The 21,711-nt window shown below is 52.1% G+C and overlaps 1 protein-coding gene and 1 non-coding gene across 2 annotated transcripts; one reads left to right on the top strand and one right to left on the bottom strand.

Annotated features, from left to right (window-relative positions):
* Positions 1–1,122: 1,122 nt before the first annotated feature.
* CDK5RAP3 (CDK5 regulatory subunit associated protein 3) lies at positions 1,123–12,330 on the bottom strand. The gene is made up of 14 exons (XM_066263837.1): positions 12,207–12,330; positions 11,936–11,981; positions 10,022–10,153; positions 9,458–9,558; positions 9,089–9,137; positions 8,247–8,425; positions 6,584–6,720; positions 6,213–6,357; positions 5,720–5,830; positions 5,231–5,306; positions 4,335–4,423; positions 2,436–2,641; positions 1,563–1,734; positions 1,123–1,476 (listed from the first exon to the last, which is right to left on the bottom strand). Exons 1-14 carry the CDS (start codon positions 12,210–12,212, stop codon positions 1,411–1,413), a joined length of 1,515 nt encoding a protein of 504 aa, XP_066119934.1. The 5' UTR covers positions 12,213–12,330; the 3' UTR covers positions 1,123–1,410.
* A 7,118-nt stretch (positions 12,331–19,448) lies between these two features.
* LOC136327359 (U6 spliceosomal RNA) lies at positions 19,449–19,556 on the top strand. Its single transcript, XR_010729602.1, has one exon. It is a non-coding gene; the product is annotated as a U6 spliceosomal RNA (small nuclear RNA).
* Positions 19,557–21,711: the final 2,155 nt, after the last annotated feature.

Below are 21,711 nucleotides of genomic sequence, written 5' to 3'. Positions count from 1 at the left end.
GATGGCTGCTGCAAGAGGGAGGCCAGAGGCCAATGGAGCCAGCAGCGGAACAGGTGGGGCAGGAGGCAGCAGCCATTCTCCTGGAGGGGAAGGGACCACGGGACACGGACAGCTCTGTAGCCCGAGAGCCTTCGCAGCGACCGAGGGCAGGACGCAGCCCTCTCAGGTCCCTTTACGCCCTTCCATTCCAAGGACAGTTTTACCTCGACATTCCACACCCATCGTTTTCCAATTCCTAGACTTATTTCAACCCCCAATACCCCCAAAAGGAGGTGAACGGGCAAAGATTGGGGGGAAGCGATGGGCTGACATTAATTGATAGGAGCAGCTTCAAGCAGTTCATGCTGCCTTATCTCTCTCTCCTTTGGATAGCGTGTGTCCACCGGAGTCCGCGGGGTCGGTGATTAATAGGGGCCATCACTCACTGTCCAGGACGGCTGAAAGGCAGCAGGGAGGGGGCGGCCCTCCCCAGAACTGAGATAACAAGCAGCAGGAATAATGAGTGGTGTCACTCCACTTTTCATTTTGATGGAAAGTCATTACGGGAGTCAACGCCAGCGACAAAGAGCCATGAATCAACTGCTCTGCTATGAAATTAAAATCGAATTGCCGGCCACCCCCAACCCCTACCCTTCCTGGGAAACGGAGATGGGTAGGTGGCTTGGGAGAGGGTGCTATCCTGGGGTGGGCTCTGCCCAATCACACAGCAGGCAGTTACAGGCAGGAAGTGGACAGGCAGCTAGTGAAGGTGACAACTCCTGTCTCCACCTTGTTCATCAGACCCTTCCTCCCCAAACCGCGTTTCCCCTCGGCCTGGAGGTAAGCTGTGATTAAAAGGAAAATACAGCTTTGCTGGCTCCAGCCAGGCTGACACCCACCTGACTGCATCTCTTGGGCTTTTGGCCTGAGTGGGGCAGCCTAGGCCTGGCTGAGAAAGGGCCCCAATTGACCCAGTTACCCCCAAGTCTCTTGCTGAACCATTTGCAGGTATTAACTGGGGCCCTCTTTGTCACCAAAAGAGGGAAAGTCCCTAATCTGGGCCTCCATGGAGCCCACGGGGATCAAAACTCCCATACAAACAGGGGCACAGCCTCAGGCCCAGGCCCAGAGAAGCAGCAACTGTCAGGAATGAAGCCAGAGTCTCTTCCTCTTTTATTAAGTCCAACTAGATAACGAGAAGCAACAAAAGCTGTGGTTTCAGGCCGCCAGCCACAGGCCAATAAAGACAGCTTCTTGCAGAGGGGACAGTGAGTGCCAAGGTTACCATCTGGGTGCCGGCGGTTCTAGCATGTGGCTTTCCATCCTCCAGTCGGCCTGGTCTCTTGCTGGGAAAGATCCCACAGCAGCAGCCCGGCCACCCCAGCATTGTCCAGAAGGCCGAGAAGACGCGCAAGAAGGGTGTGCACGGCATCACAGGGAGCTTCCCATCAGGTTCACAGGGCGCCCATTGTACCTCTTGGAAATGTCAGCTTCGATCTAAAAGACAGTGATGCCAACTGGGCAGGAAGCAGAGGGGCCTCGTTCTGCAGAAACTGCCCCCCCGTCTCCCTCTCCTGTCTTACCAGCTTCTGCAGCTCCCTGGTCTTCTCTAGCAGCAGGTCCAGCTTGGGCTCCAGAGCGGCCTGCTCCTCAAGCGCTTCCTGCTGCTTCTGCACCATCAGCTGTTTCTTCAGAGCCAGCAGCTGGGACTGCTTCAGCTTCTGCTGGAGGAGCTCAGTCACTCTGTCCACATACCTGGGCAGGGCACTCAGTTAAGTGCTCAGTGGAGCTGGCACCCCGAGCATCCTGTTCAACTGCTGGGAAAGGAGTGGCTCGGGACACCGAACCCCAACGGGCCTCGTCCTTCCGCTCTTTAGAGGAAGGATGCCACCCCTGGTTCCCGTCCTCCTGGGGAGCGGGTTCTGCCTGCACACATCAAACCACCCATCTTGCCCACAGAGAATCTGTGTCCCCAGTTGGGGTGGCACAGTTACAAAAGGCAGATGTGAGGTCTAAGGGGTCATGGAGAATACAGGGGTCAGGGCTGCTCAAGATGGCAGGGAGCCTGACCAGGCGATGACTCAGTGGATAGAGTGTCGAACTGGAATACGGAAAAACCCAGGTTCGAGACCCTGAGGTCGCCAGCTTGAGCACGGGCTCATCTGGTTTGAGCAAAGCTCACCAGCTTGGACCCAAGGTCGCTGGCTCGAGCAAGGGGTTACTCGGTCTGCTGAAGGCCCGTGGTCAAGGCACATATGAGAAAGCAATCAATGAATATCTAAGGTGTCGCAACAAAAACCTGATGATTGATGCTTCTCATCTCTCTCTGTTCCTGTCTGTCTATCCCTATCTATCCCTCTCTCTGACTCTCTGTCCCTATTAAAAAAAAAAAAAGATGACAGGGACCTGCATCAGGTCCCCCAACAGCCTTGACAATGTCAAGGTAAAAACCAGACCTTGGTGAGGCCAGGATCATAAACAGGTGTTGCATTCGAAGACTGGTGAGCCGGCCAATCAGATCCTGCAGCACTGACACCATGGTGACCACCTTCTCTTTGGTCTGGCCCTGCAGGATGGCCGGAGCCAGCTGGAACTGGCTCACCGAGAGGATGTCCGCCTCCTCGCTCATCTCCACTGCTCTCTGGGACAAGAAGATCTCGAGCTGAGGACCAAAGAGGATTTGATTCAAACTAAGAGAACTCAAAATGAAGAATGAGATATACGGGTTAGACTCTGGATGAGGACAGGGTTTTTCCTCTGAACACTTTGATTGCTAGAAACTCACCAACTACAGCATGGGAGCTTGGGGCAGCTTCCACTGTCCCTCTTTGGTCTCCCATTTCTATCTCGGGCCCAGACCCCCCTGCTTCCTCCCAGCCTGTGGATCAGGTAACTAAAAATGCAGATTCACCTGACCGGGCAGTGGCGCAATGGATAGAGCGTCGGACTGGGATGCAGAAGACCCAGGTTCGAGACCCCGAGGTCGCCAGCTTAAGCAAGGGCTCATCTGGTTTGAGCAAAAGCTCACCAGCTTGAGCCCAAGGTCACTGGCTCGAGCAAGGGGTTACTCGGTCTGCTGAAGGCCCGCGGTCAAAGCACGTATGAGAAAGCAATCAATGAACAACTAAGGTGTCGCAATGCGCAACGAAAAACTAATGATTGATGCTTCTCATCTCTCTGTTCCTGTCTGTCTGTCCCTGTCTATCCCTCTCTCTGACTCTCTCTCTCTGTAAAAAAATAAAAATAAAAATGCAGATTCAAAGAGCTCTCTCGGCCAGTGAAGGTCTTTTCTCTCCATGGGAGGAATGAGACTCAAGGCATATGAATCCAAGTTTGAGAAGCTCTGGAATAAGAAAGGGCTACGAAGAATCTGAGAACCAGCCACACAACTTGTCACTCTTATTCGACAGGGAAACTTGATCCCTTTTATCGTCCTCTCCCATGAAGGCTAGGAGGGACCTCTCTGGGCAGAAAGAGGACAGAACTGGTGAGGACAAGAATTTTCATGAAACCTTCCCCACCCAGCAGACCACTGGGAAGGGGACAGACCCCCAGCTTCCCAGCTCCACAAAGAAGGCCCAAGAGCACTGGCTCCTTACTCCTTAGCCATAGGGATGGTACTGAAACAAAGGAGATCACGTGGCCCCAAACCTGCGCAAGCCCTCCTACAGCTTCTCAGTTCATTCAGGGGAAAAGCCAGAGTTCAGACTCTTCGCTTCTCTGATCTCCTTCACTCCCCAGCTCCGGCTCTGCACACTGGCCACCTCGTTCGTCAAGAGTGCAGGGCAGGCCCTGGCCGGTTGGCTCAGCGGTAGAGCGTCGGCCTGGCGTGCAGAAGTCCCGGGTTCGATTCCCGGCCAGGGCACACAGGAGAGGCGCCCATCTGCTTCTCCACCCCTCCCCTTCTCCTTCCTCTCTGTCTCTCTCTTCCCCTCCCGCAGCCGAGGCTCCATTGGAGCAAAAAGATGGCCCGGGCGCTGGGGATGGCTCCTTGGCCTCTGCCCCAGGTGCTAGAGTGGCTCTGGTCGCGACAGAGCGTCGCCCCCTGGTGGGCGTGCCAGGTAGATCCCGGTCGGGCGCATGCGGGAGTCTGTCTGACTGCCTCCCCGTTTCCAGCTTCAGAAAAATACAAAAAAAAAAAAAAAAAAAAAAAAAAAAGTGCAGGGCAGACTCCCTCCCATCTCAGGGCCTTCGCCATTGTTCCCTCTGCCTACAAAGCTTTTTGGCCTGGCTCTCTTCACATGGCTGCAGGCCTTGATCTACTGGTCACCTCTGTAACAAGGCCTGTCCTGATCATCCGATATAAAGCTCCACAGCCCAACAATCCCCACATCTCTCCCAGAGGATGAAGGTACCTCCATGAGCTCATCAATGAACTGATTCCGGGTCTCAGGGTATTCAAGAAGTGTCAGGGCGTCTGAGCCCCTAGCAACTCCTTCCGGAGCTGCAGGAAGAGAGAGAGAGAAATGACGAAGGGGTTGAGGACCAGAGAAGGAGACCCTTGTCCCAACCCCAAGTTTGAGAATCCCTGGTGGGTTAATATGTACATGGACTCACTGAACTAAAGCCAGTCCCTGTTCCAACCAAAGGGGGAAAGGTTACCCATTCCCGTGTCTCAGCCATAATTAGGCACTACTGCCAACCCCCAGCCTGTGGGGAGTGGGAAGGCCAGTCCTCTGCTCTGGTGGGCAGTGGGAGGTAAAGTTTCATCCTGTACTGCCCTCTAGTGGCTCACACCACTGCTGCAGCCTCTCAGCTGGTGGGGAGAGAAGAGTCAGACTGCAGAACCTATCAGCACTCCTGGAATCCCCTCACTAGAATAGCTGACCTACATTTGCCTCCAAAAAGTTGAGTGTTTCATCCCCACCTTCCCCCTCCTTTTCTTCCCTCCCAGGTGTGCTTTCCCTGCCTCTCTTTCTCCTGAGCGACAGAGAACCCAGGAGACTTGTAACCAGGGGAGCAGTGGGCAGCAGCAGCTCGTCCTAAGCTCACCCCCTGAACCCGTCTCCAAGGCCCCCCTTCCTCTTTCTTCCTGCACCGCCAGTAAATTCTTCCTTTACTTGCTGCAAAAAATAAATAAAAAATAGTTTCTAGGCTGAATTTTAAGGACTCTCTCTGGCCGCTTGCACTCGTACACTCATGAAGGTTTCCAGCAAACAGTTACATGTGTGAGAAGCCCAATCTGAACAATGCATTCTGTCTTTTGTTTCTAGTGGCACGGGGGCCTCTGGGCAGGAGACGGTGCACTCACCCTGGGTTCCAGCTTCCAGCACTGTGATCTGCAAGGCAGCAGTGTCTCCCCAGTCTACCCCGTCACCCCCAGCTTCCTGGGTGGAGAGCAGAGAACCCCAACAATGTTGGCAAAATTGTCCCCAGCAAAGGGAGCCAGAAAAAACCAAAGCCCCCAGTAAGTACCATGACTGCACATTTCACCTGTAGGAAGGACATGCAGCCCTGAGGCAGGTGGCAAAGGTGGCAGTGTGGGCCCAGGAATGTTGCCACCCTCACCCCTGTTTTGTCCAGTGACCACCTGCCGACACCCCCACACCTTGCCCCAAACACAAGAAAAGAGGTCAAAACTCTGACACGCCATTTTGGAAACTGTCTCCCCCTAGACTACATCCTGGTCTGAGAGTTCTGGACTTCGAGTGATGCCTTTAAAGACACAGACAATACTTTTCTTCTCACTGAAGCAGTATCACAGAAAGTCCTCAGAGACGGACCATGAGGGCAGCCTAACCTTCGAGTCTGATTCCAGGGAGATGCCCCAGTCAATTTCAGCGGCCTGGGCAGAGATGCCGGAGTCAGTCCCTTCGGAAGGCACCTCGACCCCAAAGTCGCCCCAGTCAATCTAGGAGAAAAAAAGTGTTAGCTCTCAGGAGGTGGGTGATGCCAAGGGGCCTGCCTTCCCCCAGGCCTCAGCCGCTTCTGTAGGGAGTGCTAGCACATCCTTAGACGCAGTAGCCTCCGACTGCCCCAAAAGAGAGCCCATCTCGCAGAGCTTGTGGGACTGCAGGGTTCCTAGTTCAAAGCCAACCAGTCTGTTGAGACTTTTCAGCAGTCATCTGTACCCTGATCTCAAGAAGGCCAGAAAAATAAAGGAGCAGGGCCTTCTGGGCCCTCCCACCTGGTCTGTCTCACAGGAACCCCCTTTCTTCCTTTGGGATTCTGATTCAGGCTGTGAGGGGTAGGGTTGTGTGTGGGGGAAGCGATTCTCCCTCAGCCTGTCTTACCGCATCTTCTTCCACCTGCTCAGGAGTCTCCTCGAGGTGTGGCCGCTCCACCACGGAGGGCTCTGTCCCCGTCCTCCACTCGTACACCGTGGCGTTTCCCCGCTTCTGCACAAATCGCAGCATTGGCAACACCTGCTCTTCGGGGCTGCAAGAGAGCATACAGCTGACCCTCCTGCCTCCTGCTGCGCACTCCTGAAGCCGACAGTGGGCTCGGCTTGGGCCATAAGTTCAGACGGGCAAAGCTCTCATGGGCTCAAGTGTATAAAATAAAACTCAACTGTCATAAGGGAAAAATAGAAGTGGAGAAGAGAACAGCCAGGGAAAACAGAGCAGCTGTTTCCCCTGCTAGACAGAAGCTGAAATCCGTTTACCTTTCACACACGAAGCCCACACAGGCCTGGTACAGGTCAATGGCTTCCCCCAAGGACTGAGCTGCAGCCCCAATCTCGGCCAGCTGACTTGGCAGCTCCTTCACTAGGGACAGCAGCTCTCTTCGGACACTGTCTCCCTAGAGATGGGAGAGGTGGGCTCAGACAGTGATGAGAAGCGGAGGCCAAGGGATTAAAGAAAACACACAGAGACTGGAGACAGGAGAGAAACTGGCTCAAAAAGGGCACAAGCAGGCTGAGAAAGAAGCCTTTCCCAGACGCAAAGGTGTTGGGCCCAGACAGACAGGCCCCAGGGGCCTCCAGTTCTAGCGAGAGACCCCTCCCTCACCATGATGCCGTACGGCTAGCTCCAGGGAGACCCTCCCTCACCGTGATGCCTTACGGTTAGCTCCAGGGAGACCCTCCCTCACCGTGATGCCGTATGGCTAGCTCCAGGGAGACCCTCCCTCACCGTGATGCCTTACGGTTAGCTCCAGGGAGACCCTCCCTCACCGTGATGCCGTACGGCTAGCTCCAGGGAGACCCTCCCTCACCGTGATGCCTTACGGTTAGCTCCAGGGAGACCCTCCCTCACCGTGATGCCCTACGGCTAGCACCAGGGAGACCCCTCCCTCACCGTGATGCCGTACGGCTAGCTCCAGGGAGACCCTCCCTCACCGTGATGCCCTACGGCTAGCTCCAGGGAGACCCCTCCCTCACCGTGATGCCGTAGGGCTAGCTCCAGGGAGACCCTCCCTCACCGTGATGCCCTACGGCTAGCTCCAGGGAGACCCCTCCCTCACCGTGATGCCCTACGGCTAGCTCCAGGGAGACCCCTCCCTCATCGTGATGCCCTACGGCTAGCTCCAGGGAGACCCTCCCTCTCCGTGATGCCTACGGCTAGCACCAGGGAGACCCCTCCCTCGCCGTGATGCCTACGGCTAGCACCAGGGAGACCCTCCCTCACCATGATGCCGTACGGCTAGCTCCAGGGAGACCCCTCCCTCACCGTGATGCCCTACGGCTAGCTCCAGGGAGACCCTCCCTCACCGTGATGCCTACGGCTAGCACCAGGGAGACCCTCCCTCACCGTGATGCCGTACGGCTAGCTCCAGGGAGACCCCTCCCTCACCGTGATGCCCTACGGCTAGCACCGGGGAGACCCTCCCTCACCGTGATGCCCTACGGCTAGCACCGGGGAGACCCTCCCTCACCGTGATGCCGTAAGGCTAGCACCAGGGAGACCCTCCCTCACCGTGATGCCCTACGGCTAGCGCCAGGGAGACCCTCCCTCACCGTGATGCCCTACGGCTAGCTCCAGGGAGACCCTCCCTCACCGTGATGCCGTAGGGCTAGCTCCAGGGAGACCCTCCCTCACCGTGATGCAGTACGGCTAGCTCCAGGGAGACCCTCCCTCACCGTGATGCAGTACGGCTAGCACCAGGGAGACCCTCCCTCACCGGGATGCCATTCGGCTAGCTCCAGGGAGACCCTCCCTCACCGTGATGCCATACTGCTAGCTCCAGGGAGACCCCTCCCTCACCGTAATGCCGTATGGCTAGCTCCGGGGAGACCCTCCCTCACCGTGATGCCCTACGGCTAGCTCCGGGGAGACCCTCCCTCACAGTGATGCCCTACGGCTAGCTCCAGGGAGACCCTCCCTCACCGTGATGCCGTACTGCTTGCATGAGTGGTAGAACTGTTCCCGCATCTCGGCGGCCCCCGCCTGACCCTCCTCCTCTTTGCGGCTGTATTCCTGCTGCAGCTGCTGGCACTTGGCGATCTGCTTCTTCAACGAGGGGATCTCATAGTTGACGTTCCGAACCAGGAGGCTAGCGAGTTCCACTGAGAAGGCCCCAGGAAATTCACCTCAGACACCCACACCATAAGGCAAGCATGCCCCAGGCCATGCACACATATACCCCAGCTTGGAGGCCAAGAGCATGGGGTGGCCCCCAGCTTCTCCCTTCCTAGCTGTGGAACCTGAGACAGCCATTTAACCTCTCTCATCCAATTCTCATCTGTACCAGAGGGGCAAGAACATTTACTGTGAGGATTAAAGAGGGACTCCATATAAAGCACCAAACATAATTCCTTGTATTCAGTAGGTGTTTGGTAAATAGTAACTGTTAAGATTATTGTTTATACTATTAGAAATCATACCCAAACTACAATCAGCCCTTCAGTTACTCTCTCAGGCACCTGTTATGATCCAAGGATGATCCATGCCTCTTCCGCCTCATATAGAACAGGGGGTGCGGAGGGGGTGGAGCTCCCCACTACACCTTATCGAGACTTCAGTGGGACAGAACTCACATACACCTGCTGGGTCAGGCCCGGCAATCACCGGGGCCTGCTGGTTCTCCTCCTTTTCCTCCTCCCAACACTCTTTGGGGAGTATTTTTTGCCACCCTGCAAGCATCTACAGCCCAGCCTCTTCCCCCACACGCGGCCTGTGCCTCCCAGAAGCCTCGTCTCAGAACTGAGGGAGTGGGCTGGCCACTTTACCCAGGTAGCTGTTGTCCTTCTCATACAGAGCTACAATCTCCTGCCAGTCCTGAGGAAGAACAGAAACAGAAACAGGAAGTGAGCCAACAGCACTCGGCAGCCCCATCCCAGCTCAGTCCCGGCCAGGGGAAGCTCTCCCAGGCTCCGCCTTACATCAAGCACAAATCCCTTAGCCTCCTTTGTAACGCTGGCGCCAAGGAGCAATCCCCAAAGCAGCAGGTCTGAAATGTAAACCTGGGCTAAGAGCTACTTTGGGCATAAACCCTGGGGACGGAAAGTTCAGGAAACATTCCGTGTTGGCGTCTCCATCGGATCCTCCCAGGGACGGGAGGGGCTCCTGATCCCATTGCCACCCTCGCCCACACTTGCCTTCATTCGCTGTGAAGAGTACCGGCCAAAAATATTTTTTGTGGAAGCTTCAGTGCCTTTGAGAAGGTCCACGATTCTTAGGCAGTGGAAGTAGTGAATGTCTGGAAAGAAAGGACGAGCAAAGACTGAGAATTTCAGTATTGCCTGACCTGTGGTGGAGCAGTGGATAAAGCGTCGACCTGAAACACTGAGGTCACCGGTTCAAAACCCTGGGCTTGCCTGGTCAAGGCACATATGGGGGGAGTTGATGCTTTCTGCTCCTCCCCCCTTTCTCTCTCTCTCTCTCCTCTCTAAAAAACTGAATAAATAAATAAATAAATTTAGTACCTTCCCCATGGACCCTGGCCAGTGCACACAGATGACTAACGTATATGCCGGTAATTTCAGCGTGCAGAGCCCTCCCCTTTCTCGGTTTGGGTTAGCATAAACCATCATCCACACCCCACACAACAACTCCCTTTCCCAAGGGATCAGCCCTGTGGCTAAACAACAGAGGAGCAGCTCAGCTGATAGACACCACTCCGGGAAGAGGGGGCTCCAGGAATGTAGCCCCCAAGCACTCACAAGATCCAGAGAGCAGCTGGGCAATCTCTTCGCTTTCCGGCATGTCCTGGATGGCAGCATTGATCTTCTCTCTGATCGTCAACACCAGGCTCTGCCATTTCAGGCTGCAGTGCCTTCTGTCCACCAGCCAGTCTATGTGAGAATCACCCAAATCACAGCATTCCATTTGTATAATGAAAATGTTGTCACTGACTCAAGTGAAATACCCTAAGACAGTCAAGTTGCATTCTCAGTGGTTAAGGTGTGGGGTCATGGGAAGACGGAAATAAAGACAGGCCCAAGGGGATACTTGGGGCTAAACAGACTTTGGCAACCTGACTTCACAGAGCAATTGCCTCGACACAGGGATAAAGAAAAACTTGAAATTGGTACCGACATCAAAGTGCCACTTTTGACCACTCTAAAGTCTCCATAATATTTTTGCTTCTAGGGTTAATTATAACTTTCCCGACAGAGGATGCTGTTCAACTTCCACTTCCTCAGGGCCGGGATTAACCATGACAATGGAAAATACAAGATGATTATGCCAAGCACTGGATGAATGAACAACTGCAAAGCCCCTAATACCTACAGCGCCCTGAAGACTAGATAACACTGGGCTATTCTTACCAGTGAAGTACCATCCTGGACACGTGCATACCAATGTGACTGACCTCCAGGAGTCTGGGCCTAGATGTATGTTTTCCATAGGGGGTATGGGTGGCTGAGAGCCATGCATGTTTCCTCAGCAGGAAAGAGCTAAGAGCCAGTTTTTGTGGGTCAGATGGTCCTGGCTTCTATCAACTTTCTCGGGCAAGTCTCGCAATCTCTGTGCCTGTTTTCCCACATGTAGAAGGGAGATAATAAGATGCTGAGTATAAGGCAAAATGTAAGTAAAACATTAAACACTGTGCCTGGCAAGGACTCAATAAATCTTAGTGATCTTGATTTTTATAAAAACGCACCTGGTATAGAGTAAACCCTCAATAAATGGTTGTTGTTTTATTGGTCCTTGTGGTCCTTTAATGACCAATGACAAGTTTACACACAAAGAGCACACATGTGCTAAAGAGCTGGGACAAATGTGAAATAAAGCTAAAGTGGCTCCATTAAATGGCCACTGCACAGGATTGATTAAATGGCCTACAGTGGTAAATTCAGAACCTCGACCTGGGTAATAAATCTGCCAACGGGTCAAAAACACTATGGCCCCACACTGTTTATTATTATACTCCCTCTGCTGTCTTCCGTTAAAATTTCTCAGGCAGAAAAATTCTGTGGATGTCACAGAACAAGAAGCAAAGGGCTGAGGTAGTCAAACAGATAGCTTCTTAAAAACAAAACTAGCATCAAATCAATTAATCCAATGAGGATTTAAAAACCAGGAGCTGTGCACTTGACCTGGAGGGGCTGCATTAATAGGTCCTTCCCTGTCCCTGAACTGGAAGGAGGTACGTAGATCTTAAACAGAAAACAGGGATTGGCCTGGCCACTAAAAGACCTTTATTTCCAACTGGATCTATGTCCCTCTCCTTCCTAAAGTCAAGGGAAGATGGACGCTTTTAAAAAAAGGGAGAGTTTTGGGGTTTTTTTTCTGGCTTAATACACAAAGTATAGACATTGGAGCCTGACATACTTAAGTCCCAATTTCAGGTCTGACACTTAGGTGATGACTGTCCTTAAAGTAAGTAAGTCATTAACCTGTGTCATGATATTTTGACAACACACGTTATAAATGTTAAAGTAGAAAACAGAGGTCAGGTACAGCCTATGTATAATTCCTTCCGCTTCCTGTTAATGAAACAGGCCAGGACACAGGACACAGATGGGGACATAAAAGATGGTTAGTGGTCAGAGATTTAATAGGGGCCTTGGGGTGTTAGGGCTCCCAGCTGTTGGCGACAGGGGGCTAGGGGTCGGGACGTCCCGTCCTACCGAGCAGCTTGCTGGTCTGGATGTCGATGGGCACGTGCTGATGGTCCTGGCGGGAAACACGACAAACAAGGGCATGAGCATGGGGAGGGGGCGTGCCACTCGCACGTGCATTTCATGGACACAACCGCCACCCTGCGGGATCAGAACGAGGAACCGGGGAGAGCTGCGCCCGCCCGGGAGAGTGGCCGAGGAAACGGTTAGGGACAGATGGACGGAACCCAGTCCAGGGGTCCCGGGGTAGCCCCCCTTTTCCCCAGTTCCTGTTCCCCACCTGCATCTTCCTTCCACTTCTGCTTCCGGCCGACGACCTAAACACGCCCCGCCTACCACCAGTCCAGGGCCAGTGCGACAGTGCCTCAGTATAGGCACAAACAGGCCTCCTCCCGCCACGTCGTCTCTTTCTTCAGAGCCAATCCGGGCGCTCGCTCCACCCCTGGCCGTAAACCCCACCCACTCCAAGGTTCCGAATGGCTGATCCCGGGAGGGGCGGGAGAACAAGAGACAGCCAATGAGAGATGCGAGGCGGGCTCAGGGGTGGGGCGCCAAGAACCCTTTCAGTGCGGCGTGATCGCGGCAGGGGGCGCCCGAGAGCTGGTCGCAACCGCACGGATCCTTCTGTGTAGGGATTAAAGCGTCTGCAGGCAGGGTCTTAGCGCCGACGTTGGCGCCCTGGAAGCCGGTAGAAATGCCTTCTTCCCGCGTTGCGTCGTTTTTACCTTTTCTCGTCGTTTTACCGTTTCTCGTAGGTTTAGGTTTCTTATAACACTTGTCACACTTTGCCTTCCCATTCTGTTTACCTAATAGACATGTGTTGAGCACCTGTTACGTGTTGATTAGGGCAGGGAAAGAGAGGGAAGAAGTTCAAGGGAGGCATCACAAACATAACACCTAAATTGAGTCTTCAAGAAAGAGCTGCAGAAAGAAGGATTTTGTTTGGAAGGGGTGTTCCGGGTGAAGAAGACTATACAGACAAAACTCTGAAGGCTACACACTGCAAGAGAGGTGCAGGTAGGCCCTGGCCAGTTGGCTCAGAGCGTTGGCCTGGCATATGGATGTCCCGGCCAGGGCACACAAGGGAAGCGCCCATTTGCTTTTTCACCTCTCTCCCTCTCTCTCTCTCCTCCTCCCCTCCTGCAGCCATGGCTCAATTGGAGCGAGTTGGCCCCAGGCCCTGAGGATGGCTTCATGGCCTTCTCCTCAGGTGCTAAAAAATGGCTCCAGTTGCAATGGAGCAAGGGGCCCAGATGGGCAGAGCATCGCCTCCTAGTGGGCTTGCCGGGTAGATTCTGGTTGGAGAGCATGAGGGAATCTGACTCTGCCTCTCTCCTCTCACTAACTAAAGAGAGAGAGAGAGAGAGAAGTGCAGGGAACAGGCAGCAAGACTGGCACCATAGTTGGTGGAGGTCAAGGGCAAAATGAAAATTCAGATCCCTTGCTAAAAAAATATGAATTTCAAAAGGGCACTGCATATGTCTCACACTCATGAAGCCAGCCGCATGATTCATGGGTTGGCCAGAGAAGAGACTGTAAAGGTTGAAGGGTCATATCATAGAGAGACTTATTAAAGAAATTGGACTTCAGCCCTGCAGAGAGAAACCATTGGAGGGTTTTAAGGGTTTGAGACAGGGGAGGACCTGTACAGACTGGCTGCAAGAAGGATGGATTCATAGATAAGACTGGCGACACAGGAGATAAAACTGTCAGGAGGCTATTACTCAGAAGTTAAGACCTGACCTGGGAGAGAGGTGTGAGGAGGAGGGGAAGGGCTGGATTAAAGAATGTTAGAGGAAGAAAAGCAGGACTTGGCAATTGATTGGTTGTGTGTTGGGGGAAGGGGGCAGCAAGGATGACACCTAAATGGTTGGATAGGGGAGCCACCACCTGACACAGGGATGCAGGATGCTGAGCAGCTGTTGGGGAAGAGGCCATCTCAGCTTTGCCCTTGAGGAAGTTATAAACTCCCCCCCCTTGGGGGGGGCCGGTGGGGCTGGGAGACCCCTGTGGGCAGTGTGCTAGAGGCAGTAGGGTCTGTGGCTCTAGAGTTCAGAGAAGCCAGTTTGGGGATACAGCTTTGGAAAATCACAAGCTGACTGATCTGTGTCCTAGTGGTGGCTGAAGCTAGAGGAGGGTATAAGATTCAGCAAGAAGTAGGTAGAGTGAGGAGTGACAATGGGCAAGGTCAGATTCCCTGGCATCTCACAGGTCTGGGTGGGCCATTTGGCACCCCTCTCAGTCCAAGTTGTTAGCTCCTCCAGGAGGCTCTGCCTGGTTCTTTCTTTCTTTCTTTTCTTTTTTTTTTTTTTTTTTTTTGTATTTTTCTGAAGTTGGAAATGGGGAGGCAGTCAGACAGACTCCTGCATGCGCCCGACCGGGATCCACCCGGCACGCCCACCAGGGGGCGATGCTCCGCCCATCTGGGGTGTCGCTCTGTTGCAACCAGAGCCACTCTAGTGCCTGAGGCAGAGGCCACAGAGCCATCCTCAGCGCCTGGGCCAACTTTGCTCCAATGGAGCCTTGGCTGCAGGAGGGGAAGAGAGAGACAGAGAGGAAGGAGAGGGGGAGGGGTGGAGAAGCAGATGGGCACCTCTCCTGTGTGCCCTGGCCGGGAATTGAACCCAGGACTTCTGCACGCCAGGCTGACGCTCTACCACTGAGCCAACCGGCCAGGGCTCTGCCTGGTTCTTTCTAAGCAACCCCCGCCTCTGCCCCAACACCGCACTTGGGGCTCAGTAAATTTTTTATTAAACTGTATTGTGTGATACAACAGCGACAAGATCTAGATTCTTGCCCAGTGAGATCTTGATCTTGGACCATTTCCATAACCTCTCTGCCAGCCACAGTTTCTTCAACACAGAGACAGTACCATCCTGACTATCTCGGGGTATTTCTGTATACGTGCTTAAATAAATAAACGGACTAGATGAATGTAACTCTTTACAATTTACAACATGCTTTAATATAGTTTCTCATGCTTTATAAACTCTCTCTCCTGTGTATAACGTTAATCATTATTATAGCATGAGTTGAAAGACTTTCCTGAAAATGGCTAATAGGGCAGAACTAAGGGACTCTTCAGGGCTCTCTCGTGGGAATTTGGCTCCTGTCTGAGTCCTGACTCAGGCTGTAGGAATTGCTGGGGCTCCCCGGTGATTAAACAAACACTTTCTGGGCTCCAACTCTTTGTTCCTGGCTCCCTGGGACATCCCAGAAGCATAGCCCTGCCCCACCCTCAAGGTGCATCTCTCCCCCTAGGATCAGCAGGCAGGGAAGAGCAGGGTGGGGTGAGCCTGGAAGGCCCAGCCCTGGTGACTTGGTGGAGAAAGAGACCACTGGCACTTTACCTTACCCTCAGCTCGCTGGGTGACTCATGTGGAACAGAAAGATGTTTGAGGACAGTCCTACTTTGCTGCTAGCCTCAGGGTGGCTGCTCCAGAAAGCATAGAACTGTGGGCTTTGGACAGCATTCTGCACCATTTGTCCCTTTCCAAGGCCATAGAGAACCTGGTGTCCAGGGCATCGAGGTGTTTGGGGCTCCCAGCATCTGGAAAGTGGCAGAGACAGGAGTAGGATGCTTCTGACTGTGAATCTCTCTCATCTCTACTGATTTAGCAGGTGGGACACTGCCTGAGGGAGAGGAGCACATGTAGGGAGGTGGGAGGGCACAGTAAGCCCGTGCCAGCTTTGGACGGGAGAGCACACACCCACAGGGTGCCATGCAGGTAGGCTGACTTCCATCTTTTTGTGGTTGTTGTTGTCAGTTTGCTTATTCAGTGATAACCGTGTGCCCCAGGCCAGTGTAGATCTAAATGTTTTACAAGTCTTATCTAATTTGATCCAACAATCTTTTAATGTGGGTACTATTATTAGCCAGATTTTAAAGGCAAGGGAGCCAAAGCTTAGATTGTTAAGTAATTTGTCCAAGGTCATACAGCTGGTGGGGCTGGGATTCAACCCCAGGCCTGTCTGGCTCCCCAGCCTGCATTCTTGTTCTCAGGGACGTGGCTTCCCCTGCAGCCCTCCCTGCCCCCTCCCTCAGCTCAGTCACTATGGCCCCAGGTCTCTTCTTCCCTTCTCTTTGACCTGACTCCCACTTTCTCCCCAGTTGTTGTTCCCAGCAGTCAGAACCCACTCCCTGCAGTCCCTGCCCCTTTCCAAAATTCTTTCATACCATGCCCCATCCTGGGCAAGAACGCCCATTTCTTATCTTCCTGCGATATCCATAAAAAGAAGGCTTACCCTTGACATTCAAGTAATCCATTTTTTTAATCTGCCATATGTTTATTACTTTATGGTCCGTGTCTTCTGTGGATTGGCTTGCAGCTACACTGACTGTACGTGCATGTGCGTGTGTGCGTGCGTGCATGTGCGTGTGTGCGTGCGTGCGTGCGTGCATGCGTGTGTGTGTGTATGATCTGCCTGCTGGGCCGGAAGCCCCAGGAACTCAGCAGCTTCAGCTGGACCTCTTCTATTTGCAGTATAATCTCTGTAGTGTTTTTCAGTCTGTCTCCCCAGCTAGTCTGTGGGCACTTTGTGGGCAGGGAGGACAGGCTTGTTGACCTGTAACCCCTGCACCTGGCCTGGCGCCTGACAGTCAATGTGAGGTGACTAACGGATGCTTGTAAAGGAAGGAATAAGAGGGTGTGGCATGTGCATGAGGGCAGTTAGTGGTGCGCAGGGACCTGAGTCACTTGGTCTGGGGGGGGGGGCGGAGCTGTGTTCCCAGTTCTTTTCCTTATCCCTCTCTCTACAGCACAGGTCTCATAGTCAATCCCCCTGAACTGCTTGGAACCAGAGGGAGGAAATCACGGTGAAGATATCGGGCTGGTTGACTTCGTGCATGAAGCACGAGCCAGTGACGGCCCATGAGGGGCCAGCCAAGTGGGCCGTGCTCTGGGGTCACTGACTGCACCCTAAACCCTGGCCAGCCATACCCCCCCCATGCTTTCGCCTTTGTTAGTCTTCTAGGGGAAACTACCTCCCTGGGCGGCCTTGTGAATTGGGTCTCAGATGTCATCTCCTCAGGCTGCCGCTGCATTTCAGTATTTCGTCACCTCATCATGGCAGGTAGAGAGTCTGCTGCTCTCCCAAGGGAAGGAAAACCAGGTCCACTGCCAAACCACCCATCTTGTCCACCTCCTTTTTCATGTACTTCAATGTTAGGTACCCTCTTTTTGCCAGGAACTATTCTCCAAGGTGCTGGGGGCCTTAACATGAAAACATAGTTCCAGCCCTCAAAGAAAGTGACAGTCTGAAGTGTGAAGGGCTAAATCCCACGACAACCCACCCAGAACCTAGCACTGTGCTCATGCTTAATAAGTGCTTTAAAAATCTATATGGACCAGCCTGACCAGGCAGTGGCGCAGTGGATAGAGCATTGGACTGGGATGCAGAAGACCCAGGTTCGAGACCCTGAGGTCACCAGCTTGAGCTCAAGCAAGGGGTTACTCGGTCCGCTGAAGGCCCACGGTCAAGGCACATATGAGAAAGCAATCAATGAACAACTAAGGTGTTGCAACGCGCAACGAAAAACTAATGATTGATACTTCTCATTTCTCTCCGTTCCTGTCTGTCTGTCCCTGTCTATCCCTCTCTCTGACTCACTGTCTCTGTAAAAAATAAATAAATAAAAATCCATATGGACCAAATAAGAGGTGTGCTCAAAGAGTTAGGGGAACAGAAAGGAGGAGTACCCAGAGTATCCAACTCAACTTGTGGATAAAGGCGTGGGGTGGGGACAGCAAGCCATCAGATCAGGCTCCCGGAGAAGGAGCACTTGAGCTGAGTCTTGCAGGATGGGAATGAATAGTGACAGAAGGGAGAGAAGACAGGAGAGGAACAGAACTGATGGGTGTCATTCTAGGGAGAGGGAATCACTTGGGTAAAGCGCAAGGTAAGAGAGAGCATGGTAGGCCTGACCTGTGGTGGCGCAGTGGATAAAGCGTCAACCTGGAACACTGAGGTCGCCAGTTCAAAACCCTGGGCTTGCCTGGTCAAGGCACATATGGGAGTTGATGCTTCCTGCTCCTCCCCCTTCTCTCTCTCTCTTTCTCTCTCTCTCTCTCCCCCCTCTCTCTAAAATGAATTAAAAAAAAGAGAGAGAGAGCATGGCTATTTGGAAGTTTACCATGGGAGCATGGGATGTTTATGGGGAGCGTGGAAAGATATTTGGTTGAAGAGGTTGGCCAGGGCAGCTCATGAAGAACCCTCAGGTCCATGGCAAAGGGTGGAAATTTAATCCTATAGATGAGGGATCCCAACCGGTGGGCAGCAGATCCCTGGAAAACTGGAGCGTTGTGCCAACGGTCCAGGAATCCCTAGATGCGTTTATATTATTATAGTCAGTGCATACTAGAAGGACAACAGATGGAGGAGTGAGGTTTTTTGAAATTGAAAAAGGATCCCTTCAGAGAACAGGAAACCCAAATGGCCAACATATGTATGAGAAGATGCTCAACTTTACTAGAAACGTGTGTAGTCAGGGCCGCTGTAACAAACTGTCCCAAAATGCATGCTCCAAATTGTCAGAAATAGATTCTTTCATAGTTCTGGAGGCCAGAAGTCTGAAATCGAGGTGTCACCAAGGATGAGTCATCCCAGTGGCTTTGAGGGAGCCTGTTCCACGCCTCTCGGCCAGCTTCTGGTGGCGGCAGGCTGTCTTTGGTGTCCTTGACTTGCAGCTGTATCATCCTGTCTCTGTTTCCATTGTCACATGTCCTCCCTGCATGTCTCTGTGTCTCTTTTTTTTTTTTTTTTTTGTATTTTTCTGAAGTTGGAAACGGGGAGGCAGTCAGACAGACTCCTGCATGCGCCTGACCGGGATCCACCCGGCATGCCCATCAGGGGGCGATGCTCTGCCCATCTGGGGCGTCGCTCTGTCGCAACCAGAGCCACTCTAGCGCCTGGGGCAGAGGCCAAGGAGCCATCCCCAGCGCCCGGGCCATCTTTTGCTCCATTGGAGCCTTGGCTGCGGGAGGGGAAGAGAGAGACAGAGAGGAAGGAGAGGAGGAGGGGTGGAGAAGCAGATGGGCGCCTCTCCTATGTGCCCTGGCTGGGAATCGAACCCAGGACTTCCGCACGCCAGGCCGACGCTCTACCACTGAACCAACCGTCCAGGGCCTCTGTGTCTCTCTTATAAGGACACTAGTCCTTGGCCTGACCTGTGGTGGCGCAGTGGATAAAGTGTCAACCTGGAATGCTGAGGTCGCTGGTTCAAAAGCCTGCACTTGTCTGGTCAAGGCACATATGGGAGTTGATGCTTCCTGCTCCTCCTCCTTTCTCTCTCTCTCACTCTTTCTCCTCTCTAAAATGAATAAATAAATAATTTTTTTAAAAGAGGACCCTAGTCCTTGGACTTAGGACCCACCCTAATCTAATGTGACCTCATCTTAACTAATTACATCTGCAATGACTATTTTCAAATAAAGCCACATCCTGGGGTTCTAGGTGAACATGAATATTGGGGGACACTATGCAACCCAATAGGGGAATGCAGATATAAAAGACACAAAAAAATGTACTCATTTCGGCAACACATATACTAAAATTGGAATGATACCGAATAGATTGGCCTGGCCCCTGCACAAAGATGACATGTAAGAAAAAAAAAGGACACAAAAATCATGTCACTCTCGCCTGACCAGGTGGTGGCGCAGTGGATAGACCGTTGAACTGGGACGCAGAAGACCCAGGTTCGAAACACTGAGTGGGTTCGAACCCACTTGAGTGTGGGTTCATCCGGCTTGAATGCGGGCTCACCAGCTTGAGTGCAGGGTTGCCGGCTTGAGCGTGGGATCATAAAGATGACCCCATGGTAGCTGGCTTGAGCCCAAAGGTCGCTGGTTTGAAGTCCAAGGTCGATGACTTGAGCAAGGGATCACTGGCTCAGTTGGATCCCCCCGGGGTCAAGGCACATATGAGAAAGTAATCAATGAACAACTAAGGTGTTGCAACAAAAAACTGATAATTGATGCTTCTCATCTCTCTCCGTTCCTGTCTGTCTGTCCCTGTCTATCCCTCTCTGTCTCTCTCTCTGCCTTTCTGTCACCAAAAAAAAAAAAAAAAAAAAAAAAAAATTTACATCACTCTCATCATTCTGGTAAAAATGAAAATGTCTGTCACAGGTTGTGTTCTCCAGAAGTAGGGGAAATTTTGGGAGCAAGATGTTTATTAGGGATCAATGCCCGTGAGAGGAACCAGCCATAAGTTGGATTGGGCAGAGGAGAAATCCAGTGATAATACAGAGATGGTCAGAGTGGAGAGTATGGTAGGTTGAAAACATGCCCCTCCTTCCCCAGCCAAGATGGCCACATCAACCCCCTGGAACTGTGAATGTGACCTTATTTGGAGAAGGAATCTTTGCACGTATAACTAAGTATCCTGAGATGGGGAGATGATCCTGGATTATCTCGCTGAGTCCCAAATACCATCACCAGTGTCCTTACAAGAGAAAGGCAGAGGGAGATTAGACACATGGACGAGGAGGTTTTATGAGGATGGAGGAAGCAGAGATCGAAATGAGGCAGCCACAAGCCAAGGAATGCCTAGAGCAGGGGTCCCCAAACTTTTTACACAGGGGGCCAGTTCACTGTCCCTCAGACCGTTGGAGGGCCGGACTATAAAAAAAACTATGAACAAATCCCTATGCACACTGCACATATCTTATTTTAAAGTAAAAAAACAAAAACGGGAACAAATACAATATTCAGAATAAAGAACAAGTAAATTTATTTATTTTTTTAAAATAAATTTTTATTAATGGTAATGGGATGACATTAATAAATCAGGGTACATATATTCAAAGAAAACATGTCTAGGTTATTTTGTCATTAAATTATGTTGCGTACCCCTCGCCCAAAGTCAGATTGTCCTCCACCACCCTCTATTTAGTTCTCTGTGCCCCTCCCCCTCCCCCTAACTCTCTCCCTCCCTCCCTCCCATGTCTTCCCTCCCCCCACCCCTGGTAACCACCACACTCTTGTCCATGTCTCTTAGTCTCATTTTTATGTTCCACCAATGTATGGAATCATGTAGTTCTTGTTTTTTTCTGATTTACTTATTTCACTCCTTATAATGTTATCAAGATCCCACCATTTTGCTGTAAAGGATCTGATGTCATCATTTCTTATGGCTGAGTAGTATTCCATAGTGTATATGTGCCACATCTTCTTTATCCAGTCTTCTATTGAAGGGCTTTTTGGTTGTTTCCATGTCTTGGCCACTGTGAACAGTGCTGCAGTGAACATGGGGCTACATGTGTCTTCACGTATCAATGTTTCTGAGGTTTTGGGGTATATACCCAGTAGAGGGATTGCTGGGTCATAAGGTAAAGAACAAGTAAATTTAAATCAACAAACTGACCAGTATTTCAATGGGAACTATGCTCCTCTCACTGACCACCAATGAAAGAGGTGCCCCTTCCAGAAGTGTGGCAGGGGCCAGATAAATGGCCTCAGTGGGCCGCATGTGGCCGCAGGCCATAGTTTGGGGACCTCTGGCCTAGAGCCACAAGGCATGGGTGGAGGCAAGAAAAGGACCGTCTGTTGGTCAAGTAAGTTTTTAAATATGACATATATGTTTGCTCACTTTTGGTGTGGGAGACAGGCTGTAAACTGGCAAAGACATTATAGCCTAAGGCTTAGTTTTAAGACTAAGCCTTTCCTACCCTGCTGTGGTACATTCTCATGAGAAATCCCATATGCCTCAGGTAAGTGACTTTGTATCAGAGGCTTCCTTATTTGTATATTGGATTAAAGGTTTGGACTTCTACAATATAAAAT

Source organism: Saccopteryx bilineata, chromosome 2 (genome assembly GCF_036850765.1).
Source record: "Saccopteryx bilineata isolate mSacBil1 chromosome 2, mSacBil1_pri_phased_curated, whole genome shotgun sequence".
NCBI classification, from domain to species: Eukaryota; Metazoa; Chordata; class Mammalia; order Chiroptera; family Emballonuridae; genus Saccopteryx; species Saccopteryx bilineata.
This window is presented reverse-complemented; position numbering and strand designations above follow the sequence as displayed.

Excerpts from the sequence above, each read along its gene's own strand:
- CDK5RAP3 (XM_066263837.1), bottom strand. Across the intron at positions 10,154-11,935 it reads CCAGACCAGCAAGCTGCTCG|ACTGGCTGGTGGACAGAAGG; the intron begins GTAGGACGGGAC and ends ATTCTCACATAG. Across the intron at positions 9,559-10,021 it reads CCAGCTGCTCTCTGGATCTT|ACATTCACTACTTCCACTGC; the intron begins GTGAGTGCTTGG and ends CTTTCTTTCCAG.